This window comes from Gopherus evgoodei, chromosome 7 (assembly GCF_007399415.2).
Source record: "Gopherus evgoodei ecotype Sinaloan lineage chromosome 7, rGopEvg1_v1.p, whole genome shotgun sequence".
In the NCBI taxonomy this organism is placed as follows: domain Eukaryota; kingdom Metazoa; phylum Chordata; order Testudines; family Testudinidae; genus Gopherus; species Gopherus evgoodei.
In genome coordinates this window covers 20,888,698-20,911,204 of record NC_044328.1, presented here as the reverse complement: position 1 = coordinate 20,911,204, position 22,507 = coordinate 20,888,698, and the positions used below count along the sequence as shown (strand labels likewise).

Sequence of the window (22,507 nt, the reverse complement as noted above, 5' to 3'; positions counted from 1 at the left end):
GATTCTTCTCTCTCTCATACCATATTTACACTAGTTTAACTCCATAGACTTCAGCTGAGTTACTTCTGATTTTATATTGGTGCAAGTGAAAGAGTCAATCTCTGGTCCTGAGGCACTGTTGTGTTACCTTAGTTTTACATCAATGTAACTCCATTTTAAATCCATGGAGTTACACCAGTGCAAACTAGACTATTGCAATAGTGAATCAAGCCCCCTTGGGAGTCTTGACTTTCCTTGACAAATAACTTTGTCACATCCTGATAGTTCATATTTCACGTCATCTTAAAATGTATTTTTAACTAAACCTCCCTGGAAAAAAGTAATGACGCTTCTCCATAAACAATCTTGGCAATGTTCCTATTTAGTTTCTATCTTATTTTCCCAGTATTTGCCTCTTTCTGAAGAATTTATCTTTCAGTGTTAATAGAATTTTCCCTACCCCTTGCAGTTGGACTTGCGTGTAAACTTCATTTTCTGTGTTATAATTTGATTGGGTTTTATCAAATTTGGAAAAATCAGGAATTCTAACTGAACTAATGTGAAATCAAAGACTTTGGGTGTGTGACCTCACTAGAATCTCAGCTTTGATCACCTCAGAAGTTGACTTCTAGATTCAAGTATGGATCTAAGTTATTGAATGTTTAGTCAGATTGCGTGAATCATCCCTTATGTGTCAGGCATTAATTCTCTAGACATATCCCAGATGTATAACCCACATGCTTACTTCCATATACACCAATGAAATCGTATCACAGAAAAAATGCATTTTTACCTGTGTTTTATACTGTTTATCTTTAATGCATATTTATAAAGTCTCCCTGGCTAGCTCTTGGGAGTTGTTTGGGAGATACCAAGCATTACAACTGCCTGTGAGCCATTCTTGGAATTGCCAGGACTGCAAAGAAGTGCATTTTATAACTCCTGAAAAACAGAGTAAAGAGGAAGTATACAAGTGTTTAAAAGCCTGTATGTAGTGGCTTTCAACAAAGCAAAGAGCCTCTGTCCTTTATAATAGCAATAACCACCTGGGTGCAGGGTATTTACAGGGGCTTACTAACCAGGTGAAGCTAACAGCCGTCAGAGTGCCTCCACACATAATTACCTTGCAACTAGTCATAACTTCCCAGGAAATGGCCTATGATCAGGTAGTTATTGCTTAATTGCAATTTTCTCAGATTCAGTTGCATTCATCTGGATTTTATATGGCCAGCTCTGAGTCATTCCTCCTCATTCGAAAAAGTTGGAAGACTGTGCTTGACAAATACAATACGTGTAAGACATTTATGGTTAGTGGTTTACATGCAGGAATAGGCATCAAGTATTCCTGAGTTCTGATATAATCTCTGACCCTGACTAGTTGTGAGGCCTGGATGTCCCCAGTGATGGAGATTAATGTCCCTGAGTGGAATGTGTTGATCCCATTTGTATGTTCTCCAGAACTACTTTTGGAGGAGAAGGCCAGGGTTTCACAGCAGAGGAGTCTTTCCTCTAAGTGAGTCAGTCTATCACAGAGACATTTGCACAGTTCAGAAGACCACATGGGTAATTTGTGCTGGACAGAGACCTTTCTGAGACTGCTGGCACAGAAAGGTAGGTTGGGTTGAAGCCCTGTTCAAAATCAGGCCAGTCAACTCTAAATTAAATTTATGTGTCAGGATCTTGGCTTTTTAAATGATTTTAAAATATTTTTCCACTTTGGCCATGATGTTTGCTTTCCCAATGTATATAGATCCTGAGAAGGGGCGCTCCATCAAAGTCTTAAAACATATGTGTGACCAAAGGAAGGAATGGAATGAATGATGATTTCATGTTCTCTTATTTTTTCCATGAAAGGCTTTTGATTTATCAATGATGATTTCTAAAGACAACTTTGCCTTCTTTTCAGGCAGGTGTTAATGAAAATGATTTTTATGATGGTGCTTGGTGTGCAGGACGAAATGACCCATATCAGTGGATTGAAGTAGATGCTCGAAGGCTAACAAAGTTCACTGGGATTATCACACAAGGGAGAAACTCTCTCTGGTTGTAAGTACATGCTAATTTTGCTGTCTATGATTCTAAAGTTTGATCTAAGTTTGTTCATTTTTTTCCTCAAGAAAGAAAGGGAAAAAGAAGAGATGATGGGACAGAATAGTTAGAGCAAGCAATTAAACAGAAAAAAAAGATAAATGCATGCTGTTTATAAAGTATTGTGTATATGGAAAACAAATCTGAAGGTAGTAAATTACCACACCCTTAAACTACACCTCAAGAAAGCAGGACAACACACTTTAACCCTCATCATTACCACTTAAATGATGAGTAACCCTGTGTACCCAAATACGATTATTTAAACCAGTGTGCAATTTCCTGATATGTTTCCTGTCTGTTTTCCAATATTTAACAAATATCCGTTTTTCATTCATGCTGAACTATAATCTTTAATCCCCAAAATGTATTAGTACATCAGCAATCACAAATTAATTTTATACACTGGAGTCACATAAATTAAGTCAACGTTGGCAATAATATTTATTTGCACATCACCTCATTTCAAAAGGATATAAAAAGATTTTAAAAAATCTGAAGATATAACAACAAAACATGATATACATTTTGATCAGAGTTCCTGCATCTGCTACTGCACTAAGAATGTTCCTTCTGGTTGGAGTCCATCGAGTTGAGTGTGGCCAGTAAGCTTGCCTCATTCTACAACATCTCCAAGGGACATCCTGCCAGAAAAGGGACAGCTCCTCCTCTCTCCTTGGAGATTGTGGCCTATGTACCCCATTCTGGAAAAGCAGAACCCAGAAACTCAGATGCTGTCCCTTGTAAATACTGAAAGCATTCTGGAGTCCCATGTCTGGCAGCAGAGTGAGGGATCTGACCTATGAATCTCACACAGTTGATGTTTTGCATTTGCAGTTATCTGTTTTTACACACATAATTGCACATTTTGTGTGCAAAAAAAACTCTTCATGACCAGCCTCCTTTTTAGAATATATAGCTTAGGCACCTATAGTATTTTTGAAAATTCATCCTGTTAGGTCTACCATTCAAATTATCTCTGCGTTGAACCATCAGCCTTTTGCTAGAGTAATATGTCCTTGTGGAATTTTTACCTCCCCAGTTGGCATAAAAATGCAAAATCACTGAAGGAGTTGATAAGACTACATATAATAGCACAGAGAACTGGACTGATATTAAGCAGGCCTGCATTCTATTCCAGCCTCTGCCATTGGCCTGATGGCTGATCTTGGACAACTCACTTCGCTTCAGTTTGTCTCTGTGTCCCCATCTATAAAATGGGGATATTGATACTGACCTCCTTTGTGAAGAGCTAGGTGGAATTTTTGTTATTCGCTGCCCAGCATGGCCTCACTCATGGACAACAGAGCAAGCGCTGCACATACTTTGTGAAAGCATTAATTAGAAAGGGAAATCTATCCCTTCTACTCCTCTCTCTGCTAGAGATTTCCAGGTGCTTACCTGCTCCTTGCCTGTGGCCATAATTGGGCCCAATGGAGTTGTACGTGGGGCAAAAAGAGGGAGAATATATTTGAATTTTCTTTAAATGCTCCTTTCTCTGTGCCTGATTCTGATTAACATTGATGCAAGTGACATCAAAAGTGCCCCCGCTAAAGTCAGTGGAGTTACCCCACTATAAAACCAATTAGAATTAAACCCTACAAGTACAATGTTCTCTTAAGGAATATAGTGTATATTTTGCATCTTAATCATGCAATATACATTCAAATCCCCCTTTGACCTCTCTGCATTATTCAAGTACGTAATCCCATTGGTACTATTGCAACTACTTCAGTGAGTAAAGGGTTGCAGGATTTAACAAGATCTGTATTCCATACCGTAAAAGAGTGTTAGAAAAACAATCACTCTGGTAAAAACAAACTCCCTTTTTATACCGTAATTTCTGGTATTGATTTTCTTTTTCATACTGGTGTGGGAGTGGGAGCCTTTGACGACGAGTTTGCTATAGTTATTCCTCATTGTTCTGTGATAGGTAATTACTGTAGCAAAGGATCAGACATCTCCTGTATTTATACATTAGACATCCCTTGTGCCAGCTATTATTTATACCAGCACATAACTTCTTTGTCTTGTCATATTGCTGGGTTTTAGTTTATATTATGCAGTTTGCAGCAGGGCAAGAGGCCCTATTTACATTTGACACACATTGACTTCTTGGTTTTTAAACTTCTGAACAAGGTGCATGATCCTGTCCTCATTAAAGGCAATGGGTAGAACTCTTACTGACTCTCAGAAGGAGCAGGGTGCAATTTCCTTCTCATGTACCCATGCATCTGCATAGTGCCTGTCTCAGATGTTCAGGCCAGGCTCAAAATTCAGCCCTTCTTAAGTAATGACAGTGTGCATGCTTTCAAATAGCCCCTGGGGCCTGATCCTGCTTTAGTAAAGTGCCAAACCTTTATTGCCTACCACAGGAACAGGATCAGGTCCTTATTTAATATTTGACTCCCATTTGTAAATTGTAACTTGTTTTTGTGCTACTTGATTTGGTTAAACTCTGCTCTTTTAATCTCCTATCTCAGAGATTGTTTAAAAGCAGAGATTCCATGTTAAGCTTAAGAGGGCTGATAAATGAATCTGGAATGACAAAGTGTAATTTTAAAACACTAGCGGAAAAATATTTGCTGCAATGGATGCTTAACTTTTGCTGTCAACCTTCCTAACATGCAGTATGTGTGTGTTTGCATTTTATAGATAGCCTATCAGTTTGAAGCTTTACCAGGGCACGTGCTTTTATGGTTTTTCAGAAAAACACAATACATTTTAAATGACTCAAAAGAGATGGTGTAAATCTTCATCCAGATGAATATGCATCTGCTATGTCATGCAAGTTTACTTGTAAGCTTAACTGGTACAGGTTTCTTGGTTTTATTTGGATCATGAAGAAAATATGTTGCTAGCTATCATGTATTCAGCCCAAATGTGTATGGCACCACAGAGAGCAAGTGTGAGGGGCAGTACTCATCTTCAGAATAGATGACTAACTAGGAGTGATGACAGACAAGTGGGATTTAAAGAGAAGAAGGATAAAAGTGACTAATATTATGGGATTGCTTTGGCTAGTTCTGAACACCTAGGTCTTGAATTTTCAAACACATTCGTGTAGGCACCAAAATAGGTGTCCAGATTTTGAGAACACTTCAGAATGTTACCTGCATTGCTCTTTTAATCTGACTGTAGATGTCACCATCTCAATTTCTGGATGCTGAACTTTCTTGTGAAAATCTGGCCCACAGTGATATCAGGTTATATTTTGTTTTTAAATATTTTTATTGTTTCTAAATAACTGTACCCTTTAATGTGTGTCTACTTTCCTTTGTTCCTTCCTCATCATTTGGTCAAGCAAGGAAGGATGGTAAGAAGAGAATAGGGAAATGCAGGGGGGAATGATAAATTAATAGGTGGATAGAGAGGGATAGAAAAGGGAGGATGAAAATAGAGATGGTGAGGGAGAAGTATATGATATATGGTGGGGAGAGCTCAGTGGTTTGAGCATTGGCCTGCTGAACCCAGGGTTGTGACTTCAATCCTTGAGGGGGCCATTTAGAGATATGGGGCAAAAATCTGTTGGATGATTTTAATTGGGGATTGGTCATGCTTTGAGCAGGGGGTTGGACTAGATGATCTCCTGAGATCCCTTCCAACCCTGATATTCTATGGTGATGAGGGAGAGGAGTGAGGTAGGTTAGGAGGGGAAGTGATGGAAGCGGATGTTAGAGTCCAAAAGGAGAAAGTCTAGTACTGGGAATGTTTGATGATATCAGGAGGTGAAAGTTCTTTTCTGCTGCCTGCATTAATGGCTGTAGGACTTCAGATGGCTTAACGGCCTTTTACATGCTATCCTAGTAGCTGCTTCTGACAGGATGATGGGCCTCCTCATGGTTTGGGTAGACTGAGTGGCCTGTTGTCCCAGAGTGGCTGGTCACTGGTCTGATGGAGGTAGGAGGGAAGGGGATTCATAGACGTGGCTCTCTCCCCTGGTTCCTTGCTGCTGTTGACTGGGAGGGCAGTCAAAGTGACTATGGCCCAAAGGTCTGTATAAGAAGATGCTGTTGTATCACCTGAGGTACTGTCTCATTTTTTAATTAAAACAAAGACATGAATATTCCTTATTCAAATAGAACACATGTTGGCAAAGAGCCAGGGAATACCCATCTGCTGAGTTATGCTGTGTTAAAGGAAAACATAGCCAAGCTTACGAGCCTGTAGGAGACTTGATTCAAACCTTGGAGAGTTTACCAGTGAGAAAATAATGAAGGCACCAAAATACACTAGCCTCTTGCAATCAGGCCAGGAGAAGCCACAGGTTATCACTGGGTCAAGGAATTGATCAGATCAAGTTTAGTTAGTGCTCTGTGTTGTTGGAAATAAAATTCAAATGCTAGACTCTTCACCCCCCCCTCACCATTTGCACAGGAATACAAGTCTGAAAACTCTATAGAAATGCCATGTTTTCAGGGTGTGGACTGTCATGTTACAGTAATGAAGAATCACAGAAGAAGTCACTTTCTCTAAACACTGAACAAGGAACTTTATTACAGCAAGAAAAAATAATTTCAAAGCAACTCTGTTTTTCACTGTAGAGGTTCTGCCTAGGTTAGAACCTGCTATAGATTTAAAGAAACCATACACATAGTCTAGGGTGACCAGACAGCAAGTGTGAAAAATTGGGACAGCAAGTATGGAAAAAACGGGTGGGGCTAAAAGGCACCTATATAAGATAAAGCCCCAAATATTGGGACTGTCCCTATAAAACTGGGACATCTGATCACTCTAACTTATCCTCAAAAGCAGAGGGCATGTGCAGAGGGCCATTGCCACACACTCCAGTGTGTGGCAGCACAAAGGTCTTTGCCACTCACTGAAGATCAGGAATATTGATGGAGACAGAGGAGGATGGGAGCATGGCCAATGGGCCTATTCATTGTGTAGATGCAGTGGCTCAAAAGCTTGTGTAGTTAATGGAGGCAGCTGCTTCTCCTTTATACCTGGTAGTGGCAACTGAAGTCTGGATTTACTGGTGATCCAGTCCATATAAACAGTTCCTACGGATAAAGCCGTTCTAGTTTGTTTATGGAAACAGTTTTGTTCATGGAAACAGGTTTTGACCTTAAGGGCATATCATGGAGAGAATTCAAGTTCATTCTCCTCCAGGGTTAAGAAACAATCGATGAAGTGAAGAGCCTGTGGGGACACTTACTGGGTGGAATATGAAAAGCGTCGCTTTGTCCAATTTATTGCATCATCACAAACCAATCCATTCTATTCCTATCAACATCAGCATTGTTATTTGCACCACAAAATGTCTGGGAATCTGGTCACCATTCAATGTACTTCTCTTCTGAGTCCCATCCTGCTGCAAGTTCCTTGGATGCACTGACTCAGTGGGAGGCCCTATACCATATCTGAAGTGACAACCCAGTGGCAGCAACTGGTGAGGTTTTTCCCGAGAAACTGAAGAGAAACTTAGAAAATCCAAATAACAAAAGAGAAGAAATGAAGGGATGGGAAGAAGGGGAGGAAGAGAAAAATCAAAGGAAAGCAGGAGAGGAGGAATGAGCACGGTTCGAGGGAAGCTGGAGGGTCTTTAAATACTGTTCCAGAAATACAAGGAAGCAAAAATTAGAGAAATAGAATCAACCTGAGAGAGAGGCAATGGCACTAAGGAACAACTCACTCTAAAAAAGGGTGACAAAAGGTCCAGAAATGAGGGAAGGAGTGGAGAGAATGAGAAATACAGGAAGGAATGCAATGTGAAATTGGGATAAACTCAAGATGGAATGGGGCAAAAGAAAAGGAGGAAAGGGAAATGAATCAAAGGACATATGGAGAGAAGCAAAGGAAACAGGTTAGATGAGACGTGGTAGAGAAGAGACAACAGAGAGGAGAGGAGAAAAGAGGCTGCCAGAAGCAGGTATCAAAATATCAGCTCTCACCACGCCCCCTCCCTTGCCCCTAAAATAATTGCTGTGAATTGTTCCACCTCAGTTATTCCCATTGCAATCTGTTACATTGTTCATGCCTTCCCTCCATCTCTGACTGGGGGATTTGCTCATTCTTCCCAGCAGCTAGTGAACATTTGTTTCAGAGCTTAAACATGAGAACAACAGACAAGTGTGGAGAAAGACCAATGTGGAGCAACAGCTCTTGGAAGTGAAGAGTAGGAGGTGAGAGGAAGGGACAAACAAACATGTCAGCATTGAGTAATTCATTCATCATTCTTATTTTCTTCAGAAGAGAGAAATAATTTCAACTCCATAGGCCAAATTCTGCACTCTGTTATAGACAGAAGTCACTTGGAATTCCACCCTTTTATAAAAGAAGCAAAACTGGACTCCTAGAGGAGATTTCACAGACTTTGATGAGTCCTCTTCCTTCAGTGATTAAATAAACACATGGACTCAGTGAACAGTTGTTTAGATGCTGCAGGCATTATTAGGAAGCCTGAAGCCATATGAAAATTGTCTAGTTAAATTCATCATCATCATCAACTCTAAAAACTACTGAGGTTTGTCAAAACTTTTGCAAAAGCTTGCAAACCTCCTAAGCAAAGCTGGGTCCAGTTGCAAGTGAAAATGGCTGGTTTCTGCTTTTATCCTGAAGTGGGGTGGAACCCAAAAATGTAACAAATGTGGGTTGAGATCTATGCAAAGCACAAGTGTGGTAGTGGATAGAGTGCCAGCCTTTTCTGGGCTGTTGAGTATGACTGTGTCCTAGGGAGTCATGAATATGAGGAGCAGTTTCATTGTTTCAGCATGAATACCAGCTGATTAAGAGAGACATTAACAATAGTTCTTTGCAAAGCCATTTTGCCTGTCTTCTCAGACAAAAGAAAGTTGCCAGGGTGCCGGAACCTTTTAGAAAGGGATGTGAAGTCCTCTCCTGAGAAATGGATATTAGCTGATGGGATTTATCTGGGATGCAGGGGAATTGTGGCTGAGTATTCTTGGAAAAGTGTGTAATATGTAATGAGTCATTACTGCCAAGGTATCTCTGTGTTTTTATGAGCCACGCATTTTACACAACTGTTCAACACTATTCTGAATAGGGCACCGTAAGCATTCTTCTGAAAATGTGAAGAATGTTTTTGAAGAAATTACATGAAGATATTTAAAACATGCACTTTTCTGGCAGAGGAGAAGTAAATGTGAATTGCTGCTATTTTCCAAGTTGCTATCTAAAAGCCTTAGGGGGTCTGTCTCTCATTGCCCAAACAATCTGTGGATAATTTAGCACATCTTTTGTACTAGGAATAGAAAAACATGTCTAAATAGAAGTGTGCAGTCTGAGGACTGTCTTTGGGCTTGAATCTGCTGGGGTTAATGGCAAAACTCATGCATAAGCAGGCAAGTAAAATTGGGGGGAGGGATATCTCAGTGGTTTCAGCATTAGCCTGCTAAACCTAGAGCTGTGAGTTCAATCCTTGAGGGGGTCATTTGGGGTTAGTCTTGCTTTGAGCAGGGGGTTGGACTAGATGATCTTCTGAGGTCCTTTCCAACCCTAATAATCTATGATGCTAACTCTCCCATTCTCTTCAGTGAGGAGCAGGATTGAAACTGTGAACATCATTCATTTTAAACATAAGGTATTGCCATAATAATTCCTTTAATGTCATATTAAAGGTCTGCAGATTAAAAAAGGAAACATACTTCAAAAACTACTAGCTCAGAAAAGTTTTAAAGACTAATCTATGTTTTTCTGTTGAGGGTTTTGGTTTTTATTTTATTTTTTTATCTGGGTATTCTACTGTATTTTCTACTTGGTGTGACTGGGTAGGGACTGTGAATTTTGGCTCTGTAATACTATATAGCCCTTTATACTGTATATATAGATTATGAAGTATTTGAGGATCCTTATTGCTTTGTTTTGCTAACCCCATGATGAGCTTGCTGGGCTGGCAGTCAAAAAAGCCTCTTCTGATTGGTAAACTGAGCATATATGAGGCCAGACCATAGGGCCCTCATTCTGTCTGCTGATGTAGCCTCTTAATACCACTATGCCAGTGTAAAGGAGCCATAAGGGAGGCATAGACAATCTTCAATATCTTAGTGAGATTCTGCTGGTATAGGGATGGTGGAATGGCTCTATCGCCTCCCAGGCCTTATCCTTGCCATAGTAGGAGGACTGATAATGCGTCAGAGGCAAGAATTGCCTCTTACAAACTGGCTCAGTAATCAATTGTGCAGTCACCAATCTGATAAGAGATCCAATCGCTGGGTCCCACACATGTACAAGCCAACAGGGTCTGGGTATAGTCTAGTCACTGATTCTTGCTCTGAGACTCTTGGGCATACTCCCAGGCTCAGACCTCTTGCCTCACCCTCTTCTGTGGGATGTGGAATGCTGCCTGGAACCAGTGTGTCACATCTTCCAGGCCACCCAGTCACTTACAAATACCACCTCAAAGTTACATATACACTCTCTGGGCTTCCCAATTTAATCTTTTGAAGGACAATGTGGCAGGACAGCAAATAAGTAGGCTTACAGAAGGAATTGACTTTAATCTTAAAGCAGGTGAGAGTTAGATCTTTGAAAATTACAGTAGTTTTGAGATGCAGCTTCCCCTAGACTGAGCTTACCTGTTTTTGGGAGTCTGGAGTTCATCAGCATTTCAGTCTGGACAGAGTCTCTCCTGCAAGTCCTTCCTTTGTGTGGCAGGGGCCAGCATGGAGCAGGACCCTTCTCTTAAATATGGTCCCTATCTCCTTGCCATGGGCTCAGTCCCCAGTGCAAAAGCATAGTCCATGTGTTCCCCCTAAAACCAGAGACTGCTTCTTCCTAGCACTCCCTGAGGCACAAATCCACCAAAGTGGGGTGGGGAGGAAGTGGGGTGGTAGCCCTGCCCCACTTTTACATTGGGCATTGGCGTTCACTAGTTGTGAGGAGAGCATACTGAGCCCAGTAGCAGGTGTGACAGTGTGTTCATTCCCTGCTCACCCTGGAGCTCTGGGTAGGATTGTGCCTAACTGAAGGACAATCCCTCATGAGTTGATGCAGCTCCCAGCCTCCTCCAATAGGAAGAGTGTCTAAAAACTGCAATTATGCTCTTAAACTGGAAGATATAAACAAGAGAAAATAAACACGGAAGCCACTTTACCATTCCTACTGAGTAGCTCCTCTGACTATGACCTGCTCATCAACAGTGCCGGTAACAATGATAAATATTCAGCAGAACTGACTTTGGGTCTGATTCTGCTCCCACTGAAATCAGTGGGTACGTTGTGGCTGGCTGCAGTGGTTCACGAGGAGGCTCATACTTTATATACAGGCGCAAATGAAAACATCTGTGTTGGTTCAGTGCATATTTCAAGACCTGACATAATTATTTGTGATTTGGTGATCTGCTTACCAGTTATTTCCCACTTCTTGTAGTGTCTTCAATGATGAATCAAAGCAATGAATGAAAAACTGGCATTTTCAGTATCTGGTCTGATGTCTTTGTGTCTGCTTCCCTGGTAACTCATATCTCCATCTGCTTTCCTGGTAGATTCATGGGCAGTGTTTTAAGGGGATCTTTGGCACAGTTTTATAACTTCACGGTATTTTAAAACTAACTAAATACGGTCATTTAACAATTGTAGGGCCTAGTATTGTGCCATCTAAGTCAATGGTAAAATTTCTGCTGGCTAAAATGGGAGCAGGATTGACCTTTTAGGGGTATTTTTAAAAATAACATTTGTACAATGGGATATGCTCTCCCCTCAGTGAGCATGAATAGCTTTCATTAGCAGTTTCAAAATATGGGGTCCCACCCCCGATTACAACTAGATTATTTCACTTGTTTTTCACAGGAATAGAAAATGTTCCACCTAAAAATAGATGTAATAGTTGAATATAAAAATCCAAAGTACTGCTGTAAATGTTATTGGCCCAAATGTCCCCTCTGCTACACCCATGTAACATCACTGACATCAATAGAATTTTTTGCACATGTATCTGAGGGAAGACTTTGCCCTGACATTTTTTTTTTTAAAAGCATAATCTTTTTTTTCCAGCAAAGGGTATAGTTTGATAAAGAGTTTCAAACCAACATTCATTTCAAAATGAGAAGTTACTGCAGTACAAAGTAACTGATATATTTTTGTAACAAAGCTCGATCTACCTAAGATGGCATGGCTGTTGCCGTCCTAGATCATGGAATGTAACCTATGCAGGTGCCCAAAGTTATTGAAAGGATTCCTCAGAATGCTTTGGATCTGTCACTTACTCTGGCTTCATGTGGTGATAAGAACAAGGGGAACATAATACCTGCTATACTAGGTCAAACCAATGGTACATCTAGCCCAGTATCCTGGCTTGACAAGGGCCAATACCAGAGCTTAGGGGGAGGGTACAGAATAGGGCAGATGGAATGATCCACTCTGTCTTTCCCTCCCAGCTTCTTTCAGCCAGAGGTTTAGAGTCGCCACAGTTATAGGGTTGTATCCCTGACCATCTTGGCTAGTAGCCTTCCATGGACCTATTGTAAATGAACTTATCTAGTCTTTCTTTGAACCCAGTTATACTTTTGGTCATCACAACATCCCATGGCAATTGGTTCAATAGGTTTATTGTTCTTTGTGTGAAAAAGTACTTCCTCTTGTTTCGATTAAACCTACTGCCTATTAATTTCATTGGTTAATCCCAGGTTTTTGTGTTTGTGGGAAAGAGTAAATAACACTCCACTTTTGCCACACAATGCTTGATTTTTATAGACCTCAATCATATTTCCCATTAACTGTGTCTTTTCTAAGATGAACAGTCCTAATCTTTTTAGTTTCTTCTCATGTGGAAGTCGTTCCATCCCCTTGATCATCTCTGTAGCCCTTCCCTGAATCTTTTGTAGTTCCACTATATTGTTTTTTACCAGAACTGAACACAGTATTCAAGGTGTAAGTGTGCCATGGATTATATAGTGGCCTTACGATATTTTCTGTCCCTTTTCTAATAGTTCCTAGCATTCTGTTAGCTTTTTGACCTCTATTGCACACTGAACTGAAACGTTCAGAAAATATCCATGGTGTCTCCAAGATCTTTCTCAAGTAATAGCAGCTACTTTAGAAAGTGAAGGAGTACTTTCTGGTGTCTCTTCTCTTATGGAAAGTTGTAGAAAAATATGATCTTTCAAATGTGTGCATGCAGCTCTGTTCGGTCTTATTTTGAGATTTAGTTCATCTGCTCTCATACTATGGATTCAATAGTGCAGCACTGATTCAGAATATAATACTTAATGATGACTTAGTTCCATTGTAAAGGCTACAAGCAGTCCGGTGCCACCAGACAGACTAACATTTATTTGGGCATAAGATTTTGTGGGTAAAAAATCTCACTTCTTCAGATCCACGCACCTGAAGAAGTGAGGTTTTTTACCCACGAAAGCTTATGTCCAAATAAATCTGTTAGTCTTTAAGGTGCCACCGGACTCCTTGTTGTTTTTGTGGATACAGACTAACACGGATTTTGTAAAGGCTATTTTTCATGATTGCACCATGCCAACGGGGAAATAGAGACATTCTGCCTTGGAGGGTCACAGTGACAGAGCTTCCTATTTGCATCATGAGTGAGAGTAATTTGTGACATTCCCTTTAAAAAGCTAGAGCACACACCCCTCATTCACAGCTCTGTGGTATGTACCATATATCCACATACTCCTCTCTTCATCTCACACTCTTTTTTTTAAAGCAAGCTGCACCCAGGGGATAGCAGGTCTACTAGCAGCCAATGCACTTCCTTGAACACAGATGTTGCATTCTTTTTGTGAAAGGTGCAGGCTCCCTGCTCCTATTGTGCAGCTATGTCAGGCAGAGCCAGGACCTTGTCTTAATTACCAACCATATTCTCCTCCAGTGCTTGGGATATAAAGCATTGTGGGTATGTTTTACTTGATGATAATACATTGTCTGTCAGTCTAACTGTATCAGCATCTAGATATGGTGTGGTGGTTATCCTTCCACAGTCAACAGTTACCAAGTTACTACACATTTCCAGGAAACCACAGTTCTGCATATTACTTATAATGTAGCTATTTTTTTCTACTATAGTTCAATGTAGATGAGTTGCTAGTGTTCCAAATACTGGCTACTTCACAGGAACAGTAGTTACATCTTACATGAGGACTACAAACATGTTTAAATAAAACTTTAACAAATTCAATGGAAATGTCTCAATGTCTTATCCAAATATGGTAGTAAAATCAGTAGTTCCTATGCACTGACACGCAAAGAGCTTTTATGATGTATCATACCATTACAAACTATTATTTATCCTAACTCCCACTCAGTGCCATGAATATGGAGATTGTGACAGGTTCCTTGAAGTTGATACGCTCTCACTGCAAGAATTGTCCTAGCTACCATTGAAATCATGTTGGCTCTGTAGATCCTTCATGCCTAATAGGATTTCACTGGAAATGTCTAAAAATAAATTTAAATAACTAAAACTAAATCAATAATCGTGTTGACATAATCACAGATTAATTATATCATTTATGGCAGTGCATTCTATTCTTAATAAAGAATGCTTTGCGTTAACTGTAGCACTGATATTGCATCTTCTATGATACTATGTTAATGGAACCATATAGTGGTTTGAATTGGTTTTATTTTAAAATGGAGGGACAAAGTCCAGATTTGTAAAGGCATTGGTGTGCTTAGTGTTGCAACATGTAACTGATTTAGGAGCCTAAACCTCATTTTCAAAAGGGATTTAGGCACTTAAATCCCACCAATTTTCCTAAGTGCCTAAATCCCTTTTGAAAATGAGGTTTAGGCTCCTAAATCAGTTACATGTTGCAATGCTGAGTGCAGCAGTGCTCAAGTACAGTACCTCTAAAGATCTGGCCCAAAGACAATAAGACTTCACCAGCTTAAATGTGGAATGCTCTTGACTGATTTATTTAACTTCAATTTTGTACCTATATTAACATCACTTCCTGGTTCTTGTATCGTGGGAGGAGCTTTGACACACAACATAGCTTGGAGGCCATTTTAATTAATGCCCTAATCACTGCCGTCTTCAGGATACTTAGCTGATGGTCTAGGCAAGGTGGTCCTGTTTACCTATTTTGAAGTGTATTTATAGGACATCAAGTTCCATTGATGGAGACAACATCATATTGTGTTTATAAATTTTTTTTTGTTATGACTTTAACATGTTGAGAATATTTTCAGGGTGCTCATTGAATCACTAGGTGACAGTGGTCAGAGATTAATTGTCATTCCCCAGATGAGTGTTCCTGAACATTTAAGCTAGCATGCAATATGTAGGTGGGGAGGATAGTTTGACACAAACAGAATTTTCTTTCAGCAGTAAGGCTAAGAGATATTAAAACAGCAACAGGCAAAACAGTTGCACAGGGTAGAGTTCTATCAGTGCTGATATATAGCCTCAGGGGAGAGGAGTAAGATGACCTCTGACTAAAGAAGCATCTGAAGAAGTGGGTTTTTTTGACCCACAGAAGCTTATACCCAAATAAATTGCTTAGTCTTTAAGGTGCCACCGGACTCCTCATTGTTTTTATGGAAACATTTTGAAACAGGTACACATAAAACATATATAAATACTATGAGGAAGGTCATTCCATTTCCTGGTCAGAGATCAGATAGCAATATGCTGCTCTTACTGTGTATATCCTTGATAATCAAGGCTTGATTAAAAAATGTGCACTCTACTCTCCATCAGTAGTTTTGACTTGCTGGAGCAAAAATGACACGACATGTGATACCTGATGAACAAGAGAGACACTTATTACTGATACTTACATTCATAGACTGGACTAATGTTTTCAAAGGCCAGCTTCAACTTTGCCTGTGCCAAATAGCTTGATCAGACTTGCACCTGCATCTGCATGGTGCTAACACCTGCATGCATGTTAACTCCTGCATATGAACTTTAAATAACATAACACCTGTGCACACAAACAATTTCATTTGCATCCCTCCTCAATGGGTTTTTCAGAGGGATTTTCTAAAACAATCCCCCCCAGGTCTGAGACTATTCAAAGTGCTGTATGCACATACTAATTTCATGTGGATACATGAGGAGGCCAAGAAAATTTACTCAACTGAGCATTTAACAGACACACAAAATGCTAGACACAGGCAAGAGACAAAATTAGGGATAGAAAATGTCACCAAAACCACCAACAAAGTGTAAAGTGAAGGTGAGCCAAACTTTTGTATTTATTGTCCAGTAAGATTCACCAGGGGCAATTTGGTGAGGGATGCATTTCAGAACAAAGCAAATTTCCAGGTGAACATTTATCACTTACAGCTTGCTCTGCACAAAAAATGTTCTCAATTAGATTGTAAGGCTTAGAGCCAGTCACTGTCTTTGTTATATACTTGTGCAGCACCTAGCACAATGAGACACAAGGAAACTGCAGCTGATACCCAGCAAATAGGGGCTACACATGCTGACTCTGCAGGGTCAGCTCACTAGCAGCAGACTGATGATTGGACACCTCTTAGTATAAAGCTGCCAGTTGCTGCTTTGTCTGAGCAACTAGTTGCTAAACCTGATGTTGATTAAACCCCAGAGACAAAGTCTCTGCTTCCTTGCCTGGTTCCCACTTCATACCTGTTCCCACATCCTGCTCCTTGTTCCTGCTTCCTTGCCCTAACTCCAGACCTTCACCCTGTAGCATTTGAAGACAGAAACCAAGAGTCTAATCAGCTCTTAGTGATCACTAGAGCTGAAATCAGTGATCAGCTGGTCTGGGGGTTGAGACTTACACCTGGTTAAGTGTAAAGTGTTGCATGACTCTTACTTTAACTCCACTTTAAGCCTTGGTATGGCTTCTACGTCTGACTCTGGCTGCCACTCTTGGTGTGACTCTTAACTGAAATCTCAGCTCTGCTCTAGGCTCTGACCACTAGAGCAGTGCTGTCTCTAGGCACTACTAGAATGCAATTACTCATAATTAACTGCAGCACCAACAAGAGTGTCAGATATATTTGGGCAACTGGGTGAATACAGAAATAGTTAATTAAATCCCACTTGAGCCCTAAGAATGAAATTTTCAAAAGAATTCTGCACCTAGCACCAGATTTTCAAAAGAGCTCAGTACATTGGAGATTAGGTTATTTTTAAAATCTGGCCTTACGTGTCACCATGGCAGCTATTGGGTCCTGAGTACTTTTGCATATCTGATTCTTATTCGGATCCTACATGAGTACTGAGCTCTTCTGAAAAATCTGGTCTCAATCGGGGGCACTGAGACTTGAAAATCTGGCCCTGAGCTCTTCTAAAAATCTAACTCTATGAGTGCACAGGCTCTCTGAAGAGTTGAATTTCACCCAAACTCAGTATAAAGCTTTTGATCACAAAAGCATAGCTCAATCATTTTTTTTAATTATTTTAAAAGTTAAACATTTTAAAATTTCAATTATTAAAAAAAAAACCCTATTGCTTGACAAGCTGCATGATTTCAACTCAATATATTTATTTTAATTAATTTTGGTTACATATTGGCCCACATGTGGTTAGCGTGAGAGCTTTTGAATGTTACCTGTAGGGAGAAGCAGTTGGATAGTGGGCGTTTTAATATTAACACTTTTTTATATTTAATTGCTTCTGACTACAAATTCCCTTCTGATGCAGAAATTCACTTAAATTCCAATATGCTGTTTTTGTCATCTATATATATGTATGTATATGTGTGTGTGTGTATGTGTGTGCGCACGTGTGCAATGGTGTTGTAGCAGTGTTGGTCTCAGATTATTAGAGAGATAAAGTGGATGATGAGGCAATATCTTTTACTGGATCAGCTTATGTTGGTGAGAGAGACAAGCTTTTGAGCTTACACTTTCAAGCACCTCTTCAGGCCTGAGGAAGACCCACTTTGTCTCTCTCTCAATAAAATGGCATTAATAAAAAGGTGTTGGAAAATTTCAGCCTGGCCTAAAAATCTGTTTTGTCTTGCCATGTTTTTTTTTCTTTTTTTCTTTCAGAGATCTCTGATTGAAAATGCATGCTATAACAGAGGATGCAAACCTGTTCTTTGCCCATTTTTATTTTCCATTCATTTTTGGTGTTTGTAATGCAGTTAAATTAGATTATGATGATAGCAAAAGAATAATTTGATCAGCTGGAGCCAAGACCATTGTAGACCACATTAACTCTCCCTTTGTACTGTAGTCTAATCTCCAACATCATGGCTATTTCAGTCCTGAGCCACTGCCAGTCATACTGAATTGTGTTAAACTGTGTGGTGGCTCAGTGATGTGGACAAGCATCCACTAGGGATTAGGATGAGGTCATGAGGCTTTTTATTGTTGCCTAGTTAGCTCTTCATCATTATAGACATTTACATTATATTTATTTGCGCTTAAGCCCATGTTTAAATAAAAAAAAAACAACCCCAAACAATTACAATTCTGGATCTATGTACTGGCTAGAAAGCAGGCTGATAACAATTTGCGATCTTCCTCTGTGCCATTTCTGCACCTGGCATTAACTGTATTGGTGTAAGCCAGGGTTGAAATGAGCTCTGTCCTGCCATCTATTGATGAACTTGGAAGAAAGACTTCAGGAGCAGACTATATTTGCATAGACATACCCTACTGTGCCTTGGTGATCAGCGGACAGACCTGCTTTGCCAGAATGATCAACTATGGCTGTTTTGGGTTATCCTTAGTGTATGACTATGTATACATCTGAACTGTACTAAGTAGGAACTTAACTGAGTGTAGATCACCCTAAATTGAAGCTCACTCACTAAGCATGGAGTATTGATGCCAAAGCCAAGTGCAAGGGGATAGGGATAGGTGTAGGTGTTCTTACCTGGTGGTGGGCACTCTGTTTAAGGAGTCCTAGATACCATTGGACCTTCACCCTCCAGCATTTAAAGACAGAAACCAGAAGTCTGATCAGCTCTTAGTGATCAACTAGAGCTGAAATCAATGATAAGCTGGTCTGGGGGTTAAGACTTACACTTTGGGTGGGGATGATGTGCCAGGGAAAGGCAACCCAGAAGATGCAGCAAATGGAGCAGCAGTGAGATTCCCTTTCACCCATTGAGCTGGGCTAAGAACTGGGCTAAGTGGTGGAACCTCAGAACACGGCCTCATAGCCAGCAGCAACAGCAGTGAACAGTGGCAGCAACTGCAATGCTGGCAAGCAGCGACAAGGTGGCAGCATCGCTGAACTACTCATTCACTCCCAGAAGCGGGAGGTGGATCCATCTGAATGCACCCCTGGATTCAGACAGTAAACTGCAAGTGGGGCAGGTCTTGAACCGGTTCTGTTGTGTAATGCTAAGAGGAACTCCTAGACATTGAACCTAGCCTTTGTTGCTGACAACACCACTTGGTGTTATATTACTTATGATGGGTTTTGCTATGTCTATCAGAGAGAAGGGACGATGAAAAGGACAAGTAAGGAGGTAAGAGCCAGAAGATGAGAGAAAGGAAAGATAGGGTGAGAGGCTGGGAAATTAGAGAAAGGAAGGAAAGGGAATGGAATTTATGATGTGTTAGAAGTAGGCACATTATAATGGAGTGGGGCATGGAGGGAGGGGATAACTCATTGTTCTTGTGACATCAAAGTACTTTGAGATGTGGTCAGTAGGCTTGTGGTGTGAGTGATATGAATATTTCCTATTTAAAGAGAGAAGGGTGAGTCCAGTGATCAGAGTGCTAGCCAGCATGATGGGAAACAGGTTTTGCTACCTGCTCTGCCACAGACTTCCTGTGTGATCCAGGGCAAGTCAATTAGCTTCTCTGCCATTGTAAAATGGGGATAGTAGTGCTTTCCTATGTCACAGAGAAGTTGTGAGGTGTTTAGATACAAGAGTAATGAGAGCACAAAAATACCATAGATGGATAAAATCTACGTGCTTACTATCATCCACAATCTTATTTACTTTAATGGGAATACTCCTACAAATAAGATACATTCAGTAGCAGGTAAGGCCCCACAAGTCATTATATTTTTGCTAGCAGGGGTTGGTTTACTCATTATCTGGGAGGTCACCTCATGATGGAAGAGGGAGGAAAACATCGGTCTCCAGTCTTGCAGAAGTTTGGCGAACACTGGATGAGATTGTTCAGAAGGCTAGAAAGCTGGTGAAATTCCCTTTTGCCACCCAGCTGTTATGCTAAACAAAGCACATGGGCTCTTTTATAGAGGAGAAGGCAAAAACACCACATTTATTGAGAATACAGCAGTTAACATATGCTTTTCAGTCATACACATGTGCACACACACACATACGAACACACACAGTCCTGCCAGTTGCTGTTTATAGTTACTAGTCCAGAGTCTGGATTAATCTAGTGGCCAGCCAGATTGATCACAGAGGGAAGCCGGGCTCTGTCGGTCACAATCCAATGTTCCTGGAGCGTGGCAAGACGAACTCAAACCCTGTGGCAAAGAACCCTGCTTTTCTTTTTCTCTGTTGAAATCTATGGATTTTGCTGTGTCAGTTTTTGACTGGTTACTTCTTAATTGGTGTAAACATCCCACCGAGAGGGTCATCCTGTCCTGGTTTAGATTTAATCAATTGTCTTAGGGGTGCCAGTCTTCACCTTAGGGTCGTCAATCTGCCCTTCCTTCATTGCGCATTGATGGTGTCCTTAAGTTTCTTCACTCTTTCTTCCTTGACCATTTGGCTATAAAAATGGTCTTCCCATCTTATCTTTTCCTGTTGCATACATTCCTCATTCACACAAACAGTCTTTTACAGTTAAAGGTATACAGCAGTTTTTATGTTGAGCAAGAAAAGGCATTGTAAATTAAGCCTTCCTAAATCTTATAATCAAAACAATTTACATTGGGGCCCAGGCCTTCAACGTTCCTCTAATCTTCCTAACATAGACACAATACAAGATCCCGTCTCTTACTTTCTAAACCTTAAAACAAAGAAATGTATATTCAATTAGAGTGCCTAATTTGTAATACATATAGGAAACCATAGTAGACATAACATATCCTAAAACAAAAGGTGACCATAATCAATCATAAGGATTGCTCTGTTCCTTTCTGCTATTCAAAAAGGGTGGCTGGCAGGATGAAATCAAATCATACATTAATTCTCATAGTACAATTATAAAATCCTGCTCCTACACAGTCTCCCTTACTACCCACCAACAAACCATAGTACTTCCTAGAACTAGCTGGGGACTGAATTATGACTTTAGCCCCAGATAAAGGAGCTTCATGAGCTACATCTTCCCAGGCATAACCCCAGCCAGGCACTGTGACCCAGACATACCTCCCTGGGAGATAGTTACTCCCCTGATCCACGCTGGCTCCCCAGGAAGGAGGGGTTGAGAAGGAAATAAATGATTGCTGCCCTTCAAAAGGTGTAGCTTACTTCTCTCACACCTGACTAGTTCCTCTGGTCCATGAGTAGGGGGCCATTGGAGCCAATGCTTCACCCTTTCCCTGCCCCCCTCTACTATCTCAACTCCACTCACAGTAGGGAGTACCAGTGAGTAGGGGCTGTGCTCCATACCAGATTGACCACAGGATCTGGATAGGTCTGATTCACTTGAGCATAGAGGCGGTGGCTTTTTACTCCTCCATAAACCCCTGATTAGCTGTGTAAGGCAAGGGCCATAAGGTAAGAATGAGAGATCCTGGCCTGGGGCTGGTTACTAGAAGTAGAGAAGGTGATGGCCCCTGAAAAGTTCAAGTCTATGGAGCTTGGATGATATTATTCCTGTTTTTTATTCATATTGCAGTAGTGTCCAAAATCCCCACTTGGCTAGGGCCCCAGCCTGCTGGGTATTCTGCAAGATACCTCTTTGTGAACCTGTAGAGGTTAGTTCCTTTCCATCTGCTGTGAACCCAACTTCAGGGTTCAGTTCAAATGCCCTTTCTTAAAACACCAAACTTTTCAGGATTCATGCACCCCTAATTTTTGCACCTGGAAATGAAAACAACCTATTATTAGAAATAGGATGAGTCACTGAATGGAAATGCTGTTGCTTAAAATTCAGGGGATTTTACTCCTAGAGTCATTATTTACTTTTTTCATCCTCACTGACAGTAACAATAGGAATCATAATGTTTTGTCGCTGGGGTGGGGAACATTCATGGATAATGCAAATTCTCTGGAGTCGATGCATATGGTCTGGATAAACCATCAAAAGTGCTAGAATGTGTTTAGACACTGGGGGAAGGAGAGGACTGATCCTCTTTCTGGAAACCCAGAACATTATCTTTGGTTGTGCTGTTCATTTCCATCTTAGGTTTTTAAATCGTCTGCCAAAACCAGCTCAGCATTTCAGTTCACCCGCCAAGTGCTGACATTATTTTGCCAATTGGGATTTCCATAATTAGCAGTTTTATGAGTGTTGCTATATTAAACACACTTGCATCAATTTACAAAAAGATTTTAAAAAACCCACAACAAACAACAAAACCCTTTGCCTTCTGTCTAGGAGTGACTGGGTGACGTCTTATAAAGTAATGGTGAGCAATGACAGTCACGCATGGATCACTGTCAAAAATGGATCTGGAGATATGGTGAGTACCACAGAACAGGAGCGCCACA

The 22,507-nt window shown here is 40.6% G+C and overlaps 1 protein-coding gene across 1 annotated transcript in view; it reads left to right on the top strand.

Annotated features, from left to right (window-relative positions):
- The window catches only part of CPXM2 (carboxypeptidase X, M14 family member 2), a 115,820-nt gene that overhangs the window by 43,771 nt on the left and 49,542 nt on the right, over positions 1–22,507 (top strand). The window contains exons 4-5 of the mRNA XM_030570797.1: positions 1,886–2,025; positions 22,395–22,479. Coding sequence (XP_030426657.1) covers positions 1,886–2,025; positions 22,395–22,479 — 225 coding nt within the window. The remainder of the gene's footprint in view (positions 1–1,885; positions 2,026–22,394; positions 22,480–22,507) is intronic.